The sequence below is a fragment of the Manis pentadactyla genome, chromosome 10 (assembly GCF_030020395.1).
Source record: "Manis pentadactyla isolate mManPen7 chromosome 10, mManPen7.hap1, whole genome shotgun sequence".
In the NCBI taxonomy this organism is placed as follows: domain Eukaryota; kingdom Metazoa; phylum Chordata; class Mammalia; order Pholidota; family Manidae; genus Manis; species Manis pentadactyla.
In genome coordinates this window covers 69336011-69354288 of record NC_080028.1, presented here as the reverse complement: position 1 = coordinate 69354288, position 18278 = coordinate 69336011, and the positions used below count along the sequence as shown (strand labels likewise).

The 18278-nt window shown below is 46.8% G+C and overlaps 1 protein-coding gene across 2 annotated transcripts in view; it reads left to right on the top strand.

The window, feature by feature from the left end:
• The window catches only part of SHISA9 (shisa family member 9), a 252236-nt gene extending 235613 nt beyond the window's left edge, over nt 1-16623 (top strand). Inside the window, exons 4-5 of one of the 2 annotated variants that reach the window (XM_036917849.2) lie at nt 1171-1218; nt 15958-16623. In XM_036917849.2, coding sequence (XP_036773744.2) covers nt 1171-1218; nt 15958-16337 — 428 coding nt within the window. In that variant the 3' untranslated portion in view covers nt 16338-16623. The remainder of the gene's footprint in view (nt 1-1170; nt 1219-15957) is intronic. The other variant, XM_036917850.2, reaches the window with a different exon arrangement.
• The last annotated feature ends 1655 nt before the right edge of the window (nt 16624-18278 follow it).

Below are 18278 nucleotides of genomic sequence, written 5' to 3'. Positions count from 1 at the left end.
AGAGTTCATATCCGCAGGGGAAATGTGGCAATTTGAGCGTCCTTTGGCATGCCTGGGAGGCCAACCGGAAATGTTTAAGTGGGCTCAGATCTGTGCTCTGTAATCATGCAGATCACAGGCTGTTCCCCGCATCTCCTCTCAGCTGGCAGCCTGATATATCTCTGGAAATTGCTCAGAAACGTGGTGTACTTAGTCTTACCAGGTTGATCCCTAAGAAAGGAAACGGGGGCTAGTAGCACGCGCTGATTGGTCCAGCTTCAGCCAATGGGCAGAGGCTGCTTGCGTACCGGTGAATAGATTTGCCCAGCTTCAGTAAAGCCCAGTCTTACAGGGTAGGCCCAGCAAGGACAGGGGGAGGGTGTAGCTGGCCTCATTGTCACCATCCTTGACTTAAAGGATCGCCATGGGGTTCCACCAATCATGTGAGATCTCCCCAGGGCTCATTCAGCATATCAGAAACAAAATTCAGTTTGGAGAAACTGACTTATAACCAAAAATGCCTGGACTTGCGGGATTCTGAGGTAACAAGCTTGACGCCCCTTAGCAGTTAAGGGAATTTCTACACCTTTGGAAAAGTGACTCCGTGGAGAAACTTGAAACCATTCGTTCATTCAACAACCATTTTCAAATATGGGCCATGTATTAATGCAGTGCCTACCCCAAAGGATCTGCTGTCCAGAATTCAGTCAGAGCAGTCAGCCAGAGCCTGCCCCCACCTTGAATTTGGGGCGAACAATGCTCCCCGCTTTGCAGGGATAGCAGTAAACTGGGATCCAATGTTCTCTTGTGAACAGTCTTGTCATCAGCTAAAATGACCTCATGTAACTCAGATTTTCCGATCTTTCTTAGAGGGTTGAAATTGAGATCCAGATTCACTGCCTAAGAGTTCTCTCACCCTTATATAACTCAGAACATCTGGAACCTTTTCAGGGGACTTCTTTTGATCCTCTACTGGGTATTATCTGGATACCGCTTCAGGGCCTTACAGAGAGAGGTGCGCACACAACCACATTTGCTCATTTCGTCCTTGCACTGCTCCCGGGTCCCCTGGGCCTGCCCCCCCACCCCGGAGGCTGCAGCTGGGGCTGCCAGTGACAGCACTGGCTGTGAGGGTACACCAGCGCGGGAAGCCAGCAAACAGATCAGCCTCTTTTGATTGTTATTTTTTAGGAAGTTCTGATGGTGACTGGGCAGTGGCGACACTTAAGTCACCAAAAGGTACCGTACAGCTTTTTCCAGCTCTTCTGTCCAGGTCTTGTTGGATTTGACATTAATCCATGAAGGCACAGAGAGTCCTGGTGTCTGTGTGTGACCCAGTGCACACGTACGTCCGCGTCAGGTGGACCTGCAAGTCCGTCTCAATTCCTGCATGTAGGTGTTTTGTGTGTGTGTGTGTGCGTGCGTGCACGTGTGCACACATGTGGGCTTTGCGTGGTGTGTCTGTGCTCAGGTGCTACTCCTCACTTCCCACAATTCATTGGCTGAAGGAAAATGTCACTATCAGAAACCATCTTAGGTGGGACATCCAGAAAATGGATTTTCTCAGAAAGCTGCACAACCCAGATAGCTAAACACAAGTAAATTGATGTAGGGGGATAAATGTAACTTCTGAGAGAGAAAGAGGAACAGTCAAATTATTGGCCCAGGGTCTTAAGAATGATTAATTTTTAAGGAACAAAATGCTCTTTTCAATTTTCCTGAGGCACCTTAGAGAACATTCATAGTTAAGGAGTTGGTTGAATTGCATCTGCGAGTTGGCTAGCAGGGTGACCTGACCAGGAGGAAGCTTAAATTTATTAAATTGCCTACTATGGGCCACACAGAGTGCTGGGCCCTTCACATCATGCTATCACATAATTCTCCAATGACCAGCTGTGTAGACATGGGCATCTGTGGTGTAGCTGCCGAGTGGCAGAGTTGCAGAGTGTCTGTCCAACTCGAATTGCTAAGTTACCTCCCACCGGAGTGTGGTGGCAGCAGCCCTTACGAGAACTGGCTGGGCACTGGGTTGTCTTCTTGCTTCCTTCCTTATGCTTTGTTGGACTTGGTGGTGGGGAGGGTGTAGGTGGAGACAGAGCCAAGGACCTCGAACTGGGGGAAATTAGAAGACGCTGCAGGGCTCCGGGTAGGATACTTGCAGGACCATTTTTGCATCCTTAAAAGAGAACTCTGATTTTTGGGTGGAGTCTTGACTAGGGTAGAGTGGACCGGAGTGGGGGGCACCACTGAGAGACTCTCACAGTCATCCAGGTGGGCAGTGACCTGAACTGGGTGGGCAGAGGATGGAGGGAAGAAAAAGGAGTGTGGGGATAGTTGGGAGACAGAATGCAGTGAATGAGTGAGTACCTGTGAGCGCAGAGCATCCAACCTGGGCCGAGGAGTGGTTCTCACATTTAAGCCCCTTGAGCACCCAGAGCATCCCCTGTGAGGTTGTTAAAACCCAGATTCCTGGGCCCCAACCCAGACCTTCTGATTCACTCCCTCGGCTGGGGCCCCAGGACATGAATTGCTGAGGGTTCCAAAGTGGCTCTGATGCAGCTGCTCTGGGCACACACTTTGAGAACCACTGCAGTAGAGAAATCTTGCTGGGAAAACTAAGACCCTGGTGTGAGCTCTTCAGGGGTTTTTATGAAGAACCTGAAGAGGGGAGTCTGACCAGGGCTCCAGAGGCTCAGAAACAAGCTGAGCTCTCGTGGGGCTGGGGAAGTGGGGAGGAGGGTACACCGTTTCCCCGTGTTTGGAGAAGAGCGTTAGATCCATGTGTCCAGTGACAATCCCTTGACTACCCAGTTGTTGCCTTGAGAGAGGCAGATTTTTGGGTCTTGCATTAGATAATAACTGTTCACATGTCAAGGTCCATTTTTAGAAATGCAAACAATTTGGAATGACAGACCTACTAATTTGAGGCATAAACTTTTTTCTCCTCCTCTGTGATAAACAAAGCCATTATGATTCCTGTGACAGCCTTTGGAGGCAGTCAGCAACCCTGTCCTTCTATCGGCCTGTTGATGTTTGATGCATTTAAAAAACATTTTAGGTTGGGTCAAAAACAAGGGCTTGGAAGCTGTTTTTCTATCCCTACCAGGCTCATTTCACCTGCCCTGCTAAGTGCATCTTTATTTATTCTCTCTTGTTTGGGGAGGAGGAAAGGGGTCCCAGAGAGGGCCAGGCCCAAGTTTCTCTGGAGTCCTTAACCTTCCTTTACTATTCTCTACTCAACCTCCAGACCCTAAATCTACATGAGGTGTGATAATAAGGTTGGGGGATTTTATGGCGCCCACCTCCTGCTCCCTGCCACCTTCTTGAAAGGGAGGCATGAGCAGGGTGTGATGGGATTAGTCCAGATACACCTGGGTTCCTATTGTGGCCTCATCTTCAGCAAGTCATTCAACCCCTCTGAGCCCCTATTTTCTGATCTGCAAACTGGAGACAACTCTATCCCCTACCTCCTCGGTTTCATGAGGATAAGCTAAGCCAACGTGTATGGCGCATGTCACAGTGCATGGCATATGGAAAGTGAAAAACACACAAAGGCTATTCTTGATAGGATAATTACTATTATTATCAGGTGAGCAAATGAAAGGCTCTTAAAAAGCTCGTGGTCACCAAAACTGTCAAACTCTGTATTAGCCATCATTTCCCAAACACTTTTGGGGACTGATCTCTTTTGTTTTCGGGAAAACCAGTAACATCTAAACACCCAGGGGCATGAATGTTGGTAGGAACCTACTTTAGGAACCGGGGCTAAGTAGAAAAGGAGGTGGAGGGGTGGCAGTTGCCTGGAGAGCTGTGAACAAGACCCAACAAAGTCCCCAAAGATACAAGTTTCCTGCTACCACCCCCATGACCATGCCTCATCATGGTGGGGAACCTTACCTGCCAGGACTGAAATGCACACAGATCATAGTTTGTTTGCCCAAGTCCCATTTCACCACCTGAGATCTCCCAGGTCGCCCCCTACTGGTCACTGCTGTTGCTCCACCCATGCCTAGACTGGGAACTCCTTCCTGGCTTACTTGCTTAAAACCAGCACGGAAGACATCACCTGGAGTCCATTAGAGTCTCCTAATCAATACGAAGCCCTGTATTTTGAAAGCTGTTTATTTTGCAAAGTGAATTTTTGGACCTGACCTTTCCTTTGGTCCAGTGCTCCGTTCAAGCTATGAACTTGGGGGAACCACCAGCATCATACTGTGTGATGTAATCCCTCTGGCTCTGACGGGAATCAGGCGGTGTGCTCTTCAGGCAAACCACTGACATGCTTCAAGCATCCATTTCTACCACTTCCAAACTAAAGGCAAATGATAATATCCACACTCCATCGGGGTTGGGGGATTAATTTTATCAGACAAGGCAGGTAATACACTTCAATGAAGACAATGAAAAAAAAATACACTTCACTCAGCCTTTCTGCGTTTACAGTTGAGGGAACTGAGTCACCCTGAGATAAATGAGGTCCCCAAAGTCACACAGGAAAATTCCATCATACCCAGGACCAGGACCCAGAGTTCAAAGAGTGGCTTGAAGATTTGACCCAGAATTATCAAAGATGCTGTTCCAAGTGTAAATCCTGCCTCCCTACATACACACACATACACACACACACCCCTAAGGAACTGGAACCCTGGATGTGGGGCCTCACCATTTTTTCATTAATTTTTTTTTAATGTACCTTCTGGGTAATTCTAGGTACACTAAAGTTTGGTCCTACCTTTTTTCCGAGACCCGATCCTAGATGCAAAAAAACATTTGCCCCCAGAATACTAATTTTTACATGCCAGCATTCCTCCACACATGAGTATTTTTGCTATTTGCTGAAATAAACCTGTTGTCTTAGTTGGGGTTTGAGCTGGGGCTGCAGCTGAAAGGTAAGAACATTAGAGGTGGACAGTCTTGAATTTGGTGTCTTGCTCTGCCACTTGTCAGCCATGGCAGAGTAATTTGGCAGCCAAATTACTCAGTATCACTGGGCTTTAGTTCTGATCTGTCACATGGAAAAAATGATATTGCCTTGTCACCTGTCTTTAAGAGGGCTTAAACGAGATAATGTTGGAGAAATGGCTGAAACGGTGTCTAGTCCATAGAAGGCATGCAATAAATCCTAGTTCTTTTTTCTAAGCAAATTGATTGAGCATAGTGATAAATGTCCATCCAAGCCATGCTGCAGAAACACAAGGCAATGGGAAATGTGAAATCTGAATTACAGTTCGGTTGCTGTGCCCACATCCTGGGAAAGGAGCCGCCGAAAAGCAGCCTTAAGACAGTACTTCATGAAATTCAGACTTTTGCAGTTTTCAGGGTTGGGTTATTGGTTTGCTGGTGAGCAGTAGAGTACAGAGCAGATGGAAGATAGGGAGGGGATTTTTATTTTAATAAAAAGCAAATCCCACCAGCTCCTGAGTTCAACCTCTTTTGAAAAGCACGTAGCAAACACTGGAGTTTTGATGAGTCTCCTGGGGAACCGTAGGGCATGAAGTGAACTGGAGCAGGAGATCTCTGCTTTGCAGAAAATGCCATTTCAGCAAGATTGCAGCAAACATTTTACTGGTTTGACAGTATGTCCCCCTGAGGCTGAACCAACTGTATCCCATTCATCTCAGACTCCCCAGCACCTTGCATGGTGCCCACTGCCCATAGTAGACAGTCAACGTGCATTTTATTAATAAATGATTAAATGAATCTGGGCATAACATTGGAAGGGAATCCAGTTGTCTTTTCTGAAGAGGCACAGGGAAATAGAAAAATCAATCAGATGGAAGTCCAGAGACCTGTATTCTGGATCCAGGGTGGCTCCCACCTAGTTGGGTCTCCTTGAGTGCATGGTTTCTGTTTCCTTTCTTATAAAAAGGAAGGCTTGGGATCACTGGCCTCTTTGGTCCCCTCTATTTCTATAAGTAAAGATTCCAGGCTTTTCTCTGATTGGTTTACATGTCATGGGCCCTAATGGTTCATGGTGAGGGCAAAGGCTGGGGGGTGGGATAGTGAGGGGTATGTCACCCAAACCACATGGATTAAGAGCAGGGGAGAGATGGAGTCCCATGGGAAAATAGGGGCTTTTCCTGGAAGTAGGGTGAGTAAATGATTGGTATTTGTATGAGTTATCTATTGCCACAATAATGCTGTGTAACAAATGACCTCAAATCTCTTGGCTTAAAATTTCTTTAGTTCAGCATTTGTTGAGATCAGGGGTCTATGTGCCAGTGATTTATGCTGGTGCGGGAGGTTCTTTAGCCTCAGCTCAGTTTACCCATATATCAGGGAGTTGGCTGGGTATTGGCTGTTCTAGGCTGGTTTTAGCTGGAATGACTGGGATGGCCTGGCTCTGCTCCAGGTATCTCTCATCCTCAGAGAGGATAGCCCAGACCTGTTCTCATGATCATGGCAGAGGTGCAGGAGAGCAACCCAAAACCAGCAAGCACTTTTTAAAACTTCTGTTTATGTCATGTCTGCTAACATTCATTAGTGTCACTAATGATGAGCTTAGAATCCACAGATTGGGAAACAAAATCCTCCTTTTTTAGAGTGGGTTTCAAAGTCACACGAAAAGAGTGTGCATTAATCCACCAGAGGGTCCCAAGTCTTATAGATGGTCCTTTGCCACAGCAAATTAGAAGGAATTACATAAGATTAAGGATCATTAACCTTTATTTGCTTCATTAAAAAAAAAATACCAGTTGTATACAATTTCACCAGCTGGGAGGTTGATCAGAAGGCAAACCACACAAGGAATATCTGAAAATAAATATCTCCATTTATGGAGCAGCAAGCAATGTGGAATGCATAGCAGGGCAGTGAACAAATGCAGTTTCCATCCAGGGCCCTTCTGTGCATGAGCACAAGGCTGGAGCGAAAGTCCATTCACCTTGGTTCAACCGCCTTGCAGAAAGTGGTGGCTGCCCAGCAGGACCGCCTAAGGGAAGAGACAAAGGGTTCAAGGTTTCAGAGGCCTGTCAGCAGCAGAAAACTCACAGAGGGGGGCTCATGGTATAGCCAGGACAGCTTTGGTGCAAAGCCCCAACCAGACATTGTTTCAGAATTCTCTCCAGCAAAGTCAGCGTTACCTCCTCTTGGGAGCCCTCAGGGTTAAGACAAAAGGGCCAGGTTCCTGGACTCGCCTTTCCAATTTTCTCTCCTAGAGAGATACGACTTTAGGAAAGATGGGGGCCCTGCAGGCAGAGCCAAGAGGCCTGAGCTTCATTAAAACCTGGGTCAAATGGGATTTTCCCTACTTGTGCCTCTGCAGTAAGGCTCAGAACCAGATGAAATGTGGCTGATTTGCCATAGAGACAAATCTCCTCCTCTCCTCCCTGGCCCTCTCTTTGTGAGAAGCTAGGCTTTTCCCCTGCCTTTCTTGTTTCTACCTGCTGAGACAGCTTCAGGATCCTGTACAGATTTATAGCCTGTGTTTTTAAGAAGAGAGAAATACTGGAGAAATCCCCCCTTTTGCTTTTTAATTCATCTTGTGACAGAGGAAAAAATAAATAGAGACCCAGAAAATATCCCTATGTAAGGGAAAAGTAAATACCGTCTTACTATAGCAAAGGCCCTACAAATTCAGCGACTTAAGAGAAAGGAGTATATTTCTCTGTCACGTACTAGGCCCCGGGGGACTGGCGCAGGTTGGTGGGAAAGCTCTACCCCAAACCGTCACTTAGGGACCCAGGTTCCTCCAAATTGTTGCTCAGCTACCCTCTACCCTATTGTCCTCATTGGAGTTGTTATAACTGGCTGCTCTCAGAGCCTATGGGAAAGGGGAAGAGGGGACACTCAGGGCAAGCAATTTTCTTTTAAGGTGAAGTGGCAAATGGATGCATGATCTTTGCTAACATTCCATGGGTGAGAGAGCAGCCACATGGTCAAATATGGCTTCCAAGAAGGCTGGGGAAATCTAGTTTGGAGCTGGGTGGCCATATGCCCAAGAAAAACAGGTAGAAGAGACCTGGGTGACAAGTAGCAGTTTGCTACATCCCAGATGTGGGTATACCTTTAAGGAGGAATGTAGTGGTTTGTGCTTTTACATGCCTTGTCTCCTCTATTCCTCCACTGCACTGTGCAAAACAGACCTAATGATCCTCATTTTCTGTTCTTTATATGTTCTAACAATGACAGCCATCTACTGAATACCTACTACGAGGTGAGGACATTGGTACTTTACATTAACAAGGTACTTTGCAGGATTCTCTTCAGGACCCTCAGTCCCCTGCCAGTCAGGCACTGTGATTTTATTTCCATCTTATCAGTGAAGCTTAGGAAGCTTAGTGACTGTCTCAAGTTTTCCACCTTAGAGGCCGTAGAGCTGGGATTTGAATGCAGATCTGTCTGCTTGCAAAGTTGATGCTCTTTCTGCTATATGGTGAATTTATAGTCACAAAAATCAGGTGTGCATACTCCCAAACATTTCTGTGTGCTGTAGAAAGCTGGGACACTGAATCCATCTTGCTTTCCACACCTCACTGATCCTTTTTTCTCAACATTCCAAGTTCTTATTGCTGAGGTCTTATCTCTCAATACTTGGGGCTCTATGAGAGCTGTCAGGACCCGCAGGGCAGGATTCAAATCCAGTACGTTGGCTCTTCATCATCATCCAAAGTGACCGCTGCTGTTGGACTCTGGGGACAGACAACGGCAGTACAAGGGAAAGAACTATGACTATATTATGTTCACATTTATATGAAGATTTATTATAAGGAATAGGTTCATGTGAGTATGGAGGCCGAGAAGTCCCAAGATCTATTGTCTGCAAGGCGGAGAGCCAGGAAAGCTGGTGGTGTAATTTGAGTCCCGTTCTGAAGGCAGTGGGGAGCCAGTGCTGTAAATCCCAGGCTGACAGAAGAAGACCAGTATCCCAGCTCATGCAGGCAGGCAGGCAGGGCTTGGGTCTTCTCTTCCCCTGCTTTTGATGTCTTTAGTCCCTTAACAAATTAGGTGTTGCCCACCTACATTGGGGAGGGTGGTCTACTTTCCTGAGTCTGCTGATTCAAATGCTAATCTCATCCAGAAATACCTTCACAGGCACACCCCACACTAATGTTTAATCTGGACACCCCTGTGGACCAGTCAAGTTGATGCATAAACAGAACCATCACAGACCTGATAGATCACCAGAAGATAAAGCATCCTGCTCATTTCAACTATTTTAGTAAACATCATTGGCATCACAATGTCCCTGGTGATTCCTTCCTTCATCAAATGCATACCATTGTGCACCTGCTATGTACCAGGCATTGGGTTAGATGTTGGGGATACAGAAGTGAGCAGAGCAGATACACCCTGTACCCTACTTGGAGCTTGTATGCTGGTCAAGGGAGACAGACAATACACAAATAACTAAGAAAGATAATTTCATATAATGATATCAGGCTAAGAACATACTCATGTAGGAAGGGGTGATGAGAGCAACATCAGGAGGGAGTTTCTGAGGAAGTGGCCTTTGATCAGAGAACCAAATGACAAGAAGGACCCAGATATGCAACCAGAAAGAAGAGGATTTTGGCAGAGAGAAGAGCAGGACAAGGCCCAGTGCCTCTGAGAGGGTGAAAAGCTTGGTGTGTCCAGGAGCAGAAAGAAACCCTGTGTGAACTGGGTTGAACCCCCAAAATCTATATATCCACTTGGGACCTCAGCATGTGACCACACTTGGAAATAGGGTCTTTGCAGATATAATCAAGTTAAAATGAGGTCCTACTGGATTAACGTGGGTCCTAATCCAATGATCCGTACCCTTATAAGAAGAGGGAACTTTGGACACATAGACACACAGAGGGGAGGACAGCCATGTCCTGCAGGAGAAGCAAGGCCCTGCTAACCCCTTGATTTCAGACATCTGGCCTCCGGAACCATGAAAGAATGAATTTCCATTGTTTTAAGCCACCCAGGTTGTGATGATTTGTTATGGCAACCCCAGGAAGCTAGTTCACTCTGTGATGGCTTCGTAATACATGGGGACGAGATGACCAGAGGCCAGGTCATGCAGACCTTGGGGAACCCTGCAAATAATTTGGATTTTATTCTTAAGTGTGATGGAAAGATGAATCACTCAATTTCAACGTATTCTTGGACCCAAGACAGGGACAAATGAGGAACAGTGAAGGTTTGAGCTGGGGCACTGCTTCCCAGGTAAAATCCATCACCTGATATCCAAGAATATCCCCAGGTGAGAATGAGCTGCCAGAGCCCCTCCCTAAGATATCTTTGGCCCAAGGAAAGAAGGTAGGTGGGAGGCCACCTGCCGAGACCCTCAGATGTGCAGCCTGTTTTGAAAACTGATTGTTGCCTTGACTCTCTGCATTTCCACGGAAGCGAGGCTGCAGCCCACCCCACACCTGTACAAGTGTCTGCTGCTAATTAAGAGAGAGACAGATGGAGGAAGGTACAGTTTAATTTTACAGCCTTGGTTCCTTCAAGGCAATTAGGCTCATTGAAAGGAAAGCACCTTTTTCATTCTCTTCTTCCTCTTTGCAAATGAAGAAAAATCAAACTGGAGAGGACCCAGTGTTGCTGAAAGGCTCACACATCTGTTCCCCGGTTGGCTTGGCAGCCATCTGCCCACGAGGTACCAGGGCTGATTAGGTTAATGCATTTATTAATGGGGCTTACAAGGCTGTTGAGTGAATCTGTTATTTTCACAAGGTGCTTTTTAATATATTGAGACAGGGACCACACCGCACCAAGCTGAAAGTGGCCAGGTAAGCATTTTTACCTCCTCCTCTGGAACCAGATCAGAGGGGACCAGAAACACTGGAAAGGGAGTTTCATGAAAATCACGTTTCCTGGCTATGGCAATGGCTTGCCCACCACCAACCACATTCTCGTTGTTGAAATCATCTTGAAGGTGACTTGCACAGACAGTTCCCTGCTCCGGCAACAAATCTGTGCCCGCCCTGCACTTCTCTAAAGCACTTCAGAGTCTCGTGGATGGAGAATAGTCAGACAAATAAAGAGGTGGGAATGATCTAATCTTGCCTATAGGACATTAGAGGATCTGCTGACCCCTTGCTTTCTCCACTCCACCACACAGATACTCTCTCTGTTTCTTGAAGCTGCCGGCCTCCTTCCTGTCTCAGTGTTTCTGAGCTGCTGTTCTGTACTGGTTACTAACTGCTGTGTAACAAACTACCCCAAAGCCAACAGAGCAACCATTTTTGGGGCTCATAAGGCTGGGTCAGCTGGGCAGCTCTGCTTTGGGCTGGGTTGGCTGTTCTTGGCCACTTACTTGGTCTCTGGAGTCAGCTGGCAGGTCAGTGGATGGCTGTATGGTCCAGGAAGGCCTCACCCAGCACCTGGCCATTAGCAGGCCCTTGCTTGTAGTGAACACAGGCAACTGGCCTGCAGGCTTCTCAGCCTCCAGAAGGCTAATCTAGGCTCCTTCTTCACATGGAGACAAGGTTCCAAAGAGCCTGATAGCAGAATGTATAGGACTTTGGAAAGCCCATGTCCAGGACACGCATGACATCACTTTTGCTATAGCCTGCTGGTTAAAGCCAGTCACGAAGTCAGGCCAGATTCAAAGGGTGGGGAAATAGACTCCACCTCTTGATGGTAGGAACTGCAGAATACTATGGCCATTTTTTTCTATATGTCACGTGCTTCCTCTCCTAGAATGTGATTTGTGTTACTCTTCACCTCGAGACCATGGCTCAAGAGCCATCCTCAAGAATGCCTCCCCTAATCAGGCCTTCGTCCCACACAGATCAAGGGCAAACTAGACAGCCAACACACGTGGAGGTAAAGGGAAACAAAGAGGGAAGGAGAAAAGGAAAGAAGGGTGGTTAGTCTGGATGAATGCTGACTTTGTCCTTAGGTTGCCTGGCATAGAGTGAGTGCTCAGCACAAGTCTGTTGCATTTAATCCAGTTCTTCATTCACAAGCCAGGAGACAGACAAAATATATGTATTGAATAGTTACTATATTTAAGAAGTATGCTATGTAGCTTGTATATCTCATATACTTTATCCCTGAGAATACATCTGAGAGTGTCCCCATTTCACACCTAAGGAAATGGTGCTGTAACAGGACATGTGATGTGCATGAAGTCTCATAAATTCAGGTCTGTCTGATTCAGAGCCCACAGACTTTTCTGTCCACTCCACTCTTGTGCTGAGTTCCCAGCACTTCCTATGCTGAGAAGTACCCAATGCCTCATTGAGAGACCAAATCAAGGTTGGGGTGGAGAAGAATGTCCCACTCCCTATGGGGGTCCATGGTTCCTCTTAGTGGGGGCCTCTCCCTTTTACCTGCTCTGATATAGCTGAGTTGAATGCCTCTGCAACAATTTGTCTTTAGAACTGTTTGAGAAGCCATTGCCTAGTTTCTGGGACACCTACTTCATAATCAATATTCTTGGTTTATCAAGAAATCTCCTTACTCTTAGGAGACTTAGACTAGCCCATTATCTGGAAAGAGAAACATGGGGATGAATGGCTCTGGACCCTGACTGGGGACATAATGAGGGTGAAAGAGACTACTAGGAGGAAAGGAAAAGGAGCTTCGATTGCTACTATTGCCCTCAGGTTCTCTATGTGTTCATGGTATTTTGCTCTTACATTCATTCACTGAATATTTACTGAGCACCTACACTGTGCCAGGAACTAGACTAGACATTGCTCACATAATAATGGGCAAAAAGCAGACTGGCCTTGCCTTCTTGGAAGAGAGAACGAGTGGGAGGGACAGACAATTAAGAATGAATTAATAAACTAGTGTAAAATGGCAGTTATGGCACATGCCATGGAGAAGATCCCTACTTCAGTGGAATCTGACCTTGTCAGGCTTCCTTGAAAGGAGGGGTACCCAGGGTGGGAGGCAGCTGGAGATAACAGGAGTGAGATGGGAGGTCAACAGCCCTTTTGTTCACAAAAACGAAATACCAGCTTAGTGTGCTAGATGCCGGGGCTGTAGCTGTTGGTTCTAGCTCTGGCTAATCATGAGAGCCACCCAGGCAGGGATGGGATGGGGCTTAAAAAAATCTATGCCTGGGCTAGACCCTCAAGAGTTCTGCTTAAATTGTTTAGGGGCCATATCCAGGAATCTGAATGCTTTAAAAGCTTCCACATGATGTAATTCCTATGTACACAGGAAATTGAGAGCCACACAGAGGGAGATAGAAGGTCCCTGCTCCCAAAGCTCCAATATCTGGTTCTCAGACCAACTCAGATACCTCATTATACATACTCATGAGACTGGATCGTTCTTTATAGCACTCTTTCATGCAATTTGTGTGATTATCCTGTCACTTTTGTCCCACCTTAATAGAATGTCTGTGTCTGTTTCTGATTCTTCCTTATATTCCCAGTGACTAGCCCACAGCCCCTGCCTGTTTGACGAATGACTGAATAACTCAGAAAATTGCTTGAAGAGGTTCTGATAGATGTCACTATCAGGTTGGTTTGCATTTTAGAAATATGCCTTTGGCTACAGTGTGGAGAATGGACTGGATAGAGGAGGTGAGACTCAAGTAAGGGGGGCCAGCTTGAAGGCTGCAGCAGAGCCATGCTCCAAGTGGGGAGGAAACATGGAATAGGTCGGGGGAGCATTTAAATGGAGCAGGAAGGACTTGGTGAGCCAGCAGTAGTACTGGGGGTGAAGAGGAGGGTGAAATCCAAAGCTGCTCCCATGTTTCCGGCTTGAGCGACTAGATAGTTGGTGTTCCCAAGCGAAGAGATGAGGAAGAGGCTGCAGAAGAGCACATCTGAGGGATGTTGATGGGTCCAGGCTTGAGCATCTCAAGTGGGAGATGCCAGTGAATCTATCCTGGAGGTAACTGGATATGTGTTCCTGCCTAAGTCCAAGGGGGATGTAGGAGCATCCTTCTGTTGGAACTTCATGGCATCAGAAACCTAGAGCTTTCCTTTGGAAGGCAGAAAGATGTGGATCTAATATGGATTCAAATCTAACTCAAGCCACTTTAGGCAGCACATGGTATTTCAGGATTGTGTTCCCCTTGTCAACAACAGATTCTAAGGTCCGGAGCTTTTGGTGTTAGCATTCTCTGTCTTTGGACAGCTCTAGAATTTATGGAAAAGGGGACTTTCTCTTGAAAGCTTACATCATGGCTATTCACATGAACAGGGACAGAAACCCAGCGTGAACTGTATTAAGCCTGGAAAGCTATCATGTGGCTTCCTGATGGGGTTGTGTTGCAAAGGAGTCTGAACAGAGGCCATGTTTTCCAGGAGACAGCGCTGTGATCAGTGAGTGCAGTCTGCCACCAACACGGAGGGGGCAAGGGGGGCCTATTCTTCCCACTCAGTCCTGTGACCAATGCTTTCCTTCTCTGGCCTTTGAAAAGCATCAAATAATAGCTGTTGGACTTAGCTTCTACCTTGGCTCAGCCACTAGCTGTGGGTAACTTTGGTTAAGTCATTTCATATGCCTGAGCTTGACAGTTTCCTAATCTGCCAAGCAGGGGTGAAAATCCCTGTCTTTCCTACTTCTCAGGGTTGTCAAAAGGGTTGAATGAGAAAAGCAACCTGGAGCTGTGATGCTCCCCTTGAATTTACATACATGCACATGTGTAATAGTGTGGAATGTTGTAAGTGTGGGTGGAAGAGCAGCAGATCTTGCTGGTCTCTAAGAGATGTAAGCTCAAAGCTTTACTGCTAAGAAATTAATTTAAAAAGTGTCAAGGATCTTATAATAAAAGAATTGCATGAGAAAACAAAAAGCAGTCTCATAAAATTATCAAATAGGGAAAGAAAGGCAGGGGAGGAAGGTAGGAAGGGAGGGGGGGAAGGAAGAAAAAGGAAGGAAGGGAGGAACGAATTAAAAAAGGAAGAAAGAATGAAATCAGTGCTGGGAAGGGTGGTGAAGTGCAGTGGAAGTTGGTATAACTCTTTGGCAATGTAATTGGCAATATGTATTAGGGGCCTTAATAATGTTACACCATTTGGCCAAGTAATTCCACTTCAGGTAATTCAGTTTGGGCTGGATAGTAAATATTTCAGGTGTTGTGGGCCATGCAGTCTATGCCAAGTATACTCAAGTCCACCACTGCAGAGCAAAAGAAGCCACAGACAATAGGTAAATGAATAGGTGTGGCTGTGTTCCAGTAAAACTTCATTTACAAAAATGGGCAGAAGCCAGATTTAATCCATGGGCTATAGTTTGCAATCCTCTAATGCAGGTTGTGAAAGTATTTTTAGAATTCTTCTAAATTTGTAAGTCTAAATACAAAGAGAGCATCAGTCTCAAAGATTCTCATCTCAGCTTTATACATGTATTAGCAAAATATTGGCAGAACTTGAATGTTCATCAATAGGAGTGTTGATTCATTTGAATAGTTCCACTCGATGAAATGTTATGTAGGCACAAAAATGCTTTTATTAATAAATTTATAACAAATACAGAGAAATACTTGAAAGAGTTGGGAAGAAAACTTGGATTAAAAATTAAGAAGTGACTTGACTTTTATTCAGCCAAAGTTACACTGCTAGTAGGTGGCAGAATTGGGATTTGAACACACATCTACCCAACTGCTAAAAGCAAACAAACACACCGGTAAAAAAAAACTCCAGTTAAACTCTGCTTATTGAGAAGACCAGAAGAAAATACAGCCAAGTCTTGAGTGGTAGATGATAGATACGAAGCTTTCTCAGCATGTTCAGTGTTTTCTCTAATGAGGATGTAACATTTTAATAATAGAGAAGCAACACTTGGATTTTATAAGGAAGCCAAGGATAGCAGAGTGCTGGGTGTGCTGTGTGGAGAAGGGTTATTCTGGGGCACCTAGAGAGTCTCTTGCCCTTACATCCTTGGTCTTGGTCTTGCTTGTGGGAAGAGCATGACTCTGTCCTTCCTTCTGTCTGCTCCAAGAGTTCCTGGTATGTGTCTTGTTTGGACCGTTGGCCCACTGTGATGTTCTTCTGGGTTGACTTGCCAATTCTTAACTGTCTCTCTCTCTCTCCTCTTTCCCTGTTTGCTCTCTGCTCCCCTTCTTCGTGCGCCTGTCCTGCTGTACAGCTGACAAGGTGAATGACGACTTCTACTCCAAGCGCCGGCACCTGGCTGAGCTGGCGGCCAAGGGGAACCTACCTCTGCACCCTGTAAGAGTGGAGGACGAGCCGCGGGCCTTCAGCCCCGAGCATGGCCCCACCAAGCAGAATGGACAAAAGTCCCGCACCAACAAGATGCCCGCACATCCCCTGGCTTACAACTCCACCGCCAACTTCAAGGGCTGGGACCCCAATGAGCAGTCCCTCCGGCGGCAGGCTTACGGCAACAAAGGCAAGCTGGGCACAGCCGAGTTGGGCTCCAGTGACCCCCTGGGGACCCGCACCCCGCACTACCCACCCCCACAGCCATACTTCATCACCAACAGCAAAACAGAAGTGACTGTCTGAGCCTTCACTGCAGGGAGCACCGTGGAGACCACACTCAACTGAGAGAGGCAAAAAATACCTACCTTCCCCCTTCCTGTCCCTCCCCAACACACCCGCCCACACACTCCCCACACCAACCGACGACAAACCTATGGCGACACGGGATCACACTTTTCCTGGGTCATGCCTGACACGTGTCAGCAGGCAGCTGGGCAAGGCTGGAGCATGGACGTTCAGCAGTACAGCAAAGGGGAAACCGAGGCACACTCTTTCAACTTCAGGCCCAGGACGGCCAACTCATGGGCCCAGACTGTGGGGCTAACTTTTCTTCTCTTCCTGACTCGAAAATGAAATCCTTGGAAAAAAAAAAAGAGTAGCACAATTTAGAGAAATTACCCATTTGAGCACATACACCATTGACCAAGCGCTGTTTCTGGGTGGAAGAGGAAGGGTGGGAGCCGGTGGAGAATGAGGGCGGGTAGCAGGGGAAGCGTGTGCTTGGGAGGAGGAGTTGCTTGGGGGAGGAACCTGTGCGCAGGATAAGCGTTTTCTAATTCTAAGAAATAGGGATGTGGACACAAAATTTTAAAGAGCATGAGGCAGTAACCCACCCCCAGCCACCCCATTTATAATACTTTTCATACCATCATTGTTGGAAGCAGAAAACAACACATACTCAAACTCACAGAAAGTAGATAGACCTTGAACCCACCAACAGTCATGGGAAAGAACACTCTGGAAAACTCGCATAAAGGTCATGACCGTGGAAATGGAAGAGACAGGCTTTTACGGCAGGGAGAGGGCCCAGCGAGTGTTAAATAACCTTTTTTAGAAAAAGAAAAAGAAAATATAAGCCCATGACAAAACAGACAAGAACGGCAAATTAATTTTTGCCCCAGATTTTCGAGACTTAGGAAATCACAATGACATCAAGAACAATTTAGAAAGATCCACAGTGGACAAGTGGACAAGAGGTAGGGAGGGGACTCAGAGTGTTGCCCTCCTGGCCTCAGACATGAGAAGGAGACACAGAAACCAGTCCTCTATGAACTGTCTCCCCAGTGCCCTTCCCTTCAGCCCGTAGCTGCCGCGCTGCCGAATTTCAACTGCTTTGGACTGAAAATGTCATAAGCGTGGGTGGTGCCTTCAATGTGTTATTGTTTAATGACAGTCTTGTTTCTCAAGTGCATCCTATGTTCTTTTAGCCTTCCTCCCTCCTGTTTTTCTGCAGTAGAAGGTGTTTCTGTCCTCCCTTTGTTGGTGAGCCCACCCATCCCACGCTCTGAGGGGGCTGCTGCAATGTCAGGGGTACCTAAGGATGAAGACCTCCCTCCCACTCACACGGTCAAGAATCCACCAACCCTACCATTTTCTAGCTCCCCCAAACCTATCAAGTATTACTGGGTCTCATGATGCCCATGGTCCCTCCCAGCCACCTTCCCAGACTTCTACGCAGTCGTCTCCCATCCAGAGTTCCCTGATATTTTGCAGCTGGGTTCTCATAGCCAAAAGCCCCTGGGTGTCCCACAAAGACAGTGTCACCACTAGGGCTGTTTGTTTAGTGGAAGGCCAAAGAGGGGAGTGGAGAGAGATTTTCATTGAAGGTGCGAAGTGCTCAACCAGTCTCTGAAGGTTTCTTAGCTGATGAACTGGAACCCAGGGAGAGCCCCCCACCCCCACCCCCAACTCTTCTGGCCTCAGGAGCTTTGCATGGTCTGGTCCAACAAGCCTCAGAGCGTTCCCCAGAATGCTGAAGTCCAGCGTTCTGCCTCACCTGTCTCTCCACTTTTGACATCATGGAATCAGGGAAACCAGGTGTTGATTTTCCTTTCTCTCCCAGCTGATGTGGAGACACTGACAATGCATTTGATCTCTGGGCCTTATTCTCCTATCTGAAACATGGGCAACTGCGGCAAGGTCAAGCTGCTCAAGCCATTTGACACAGCAAAGCTTCTGCCCATT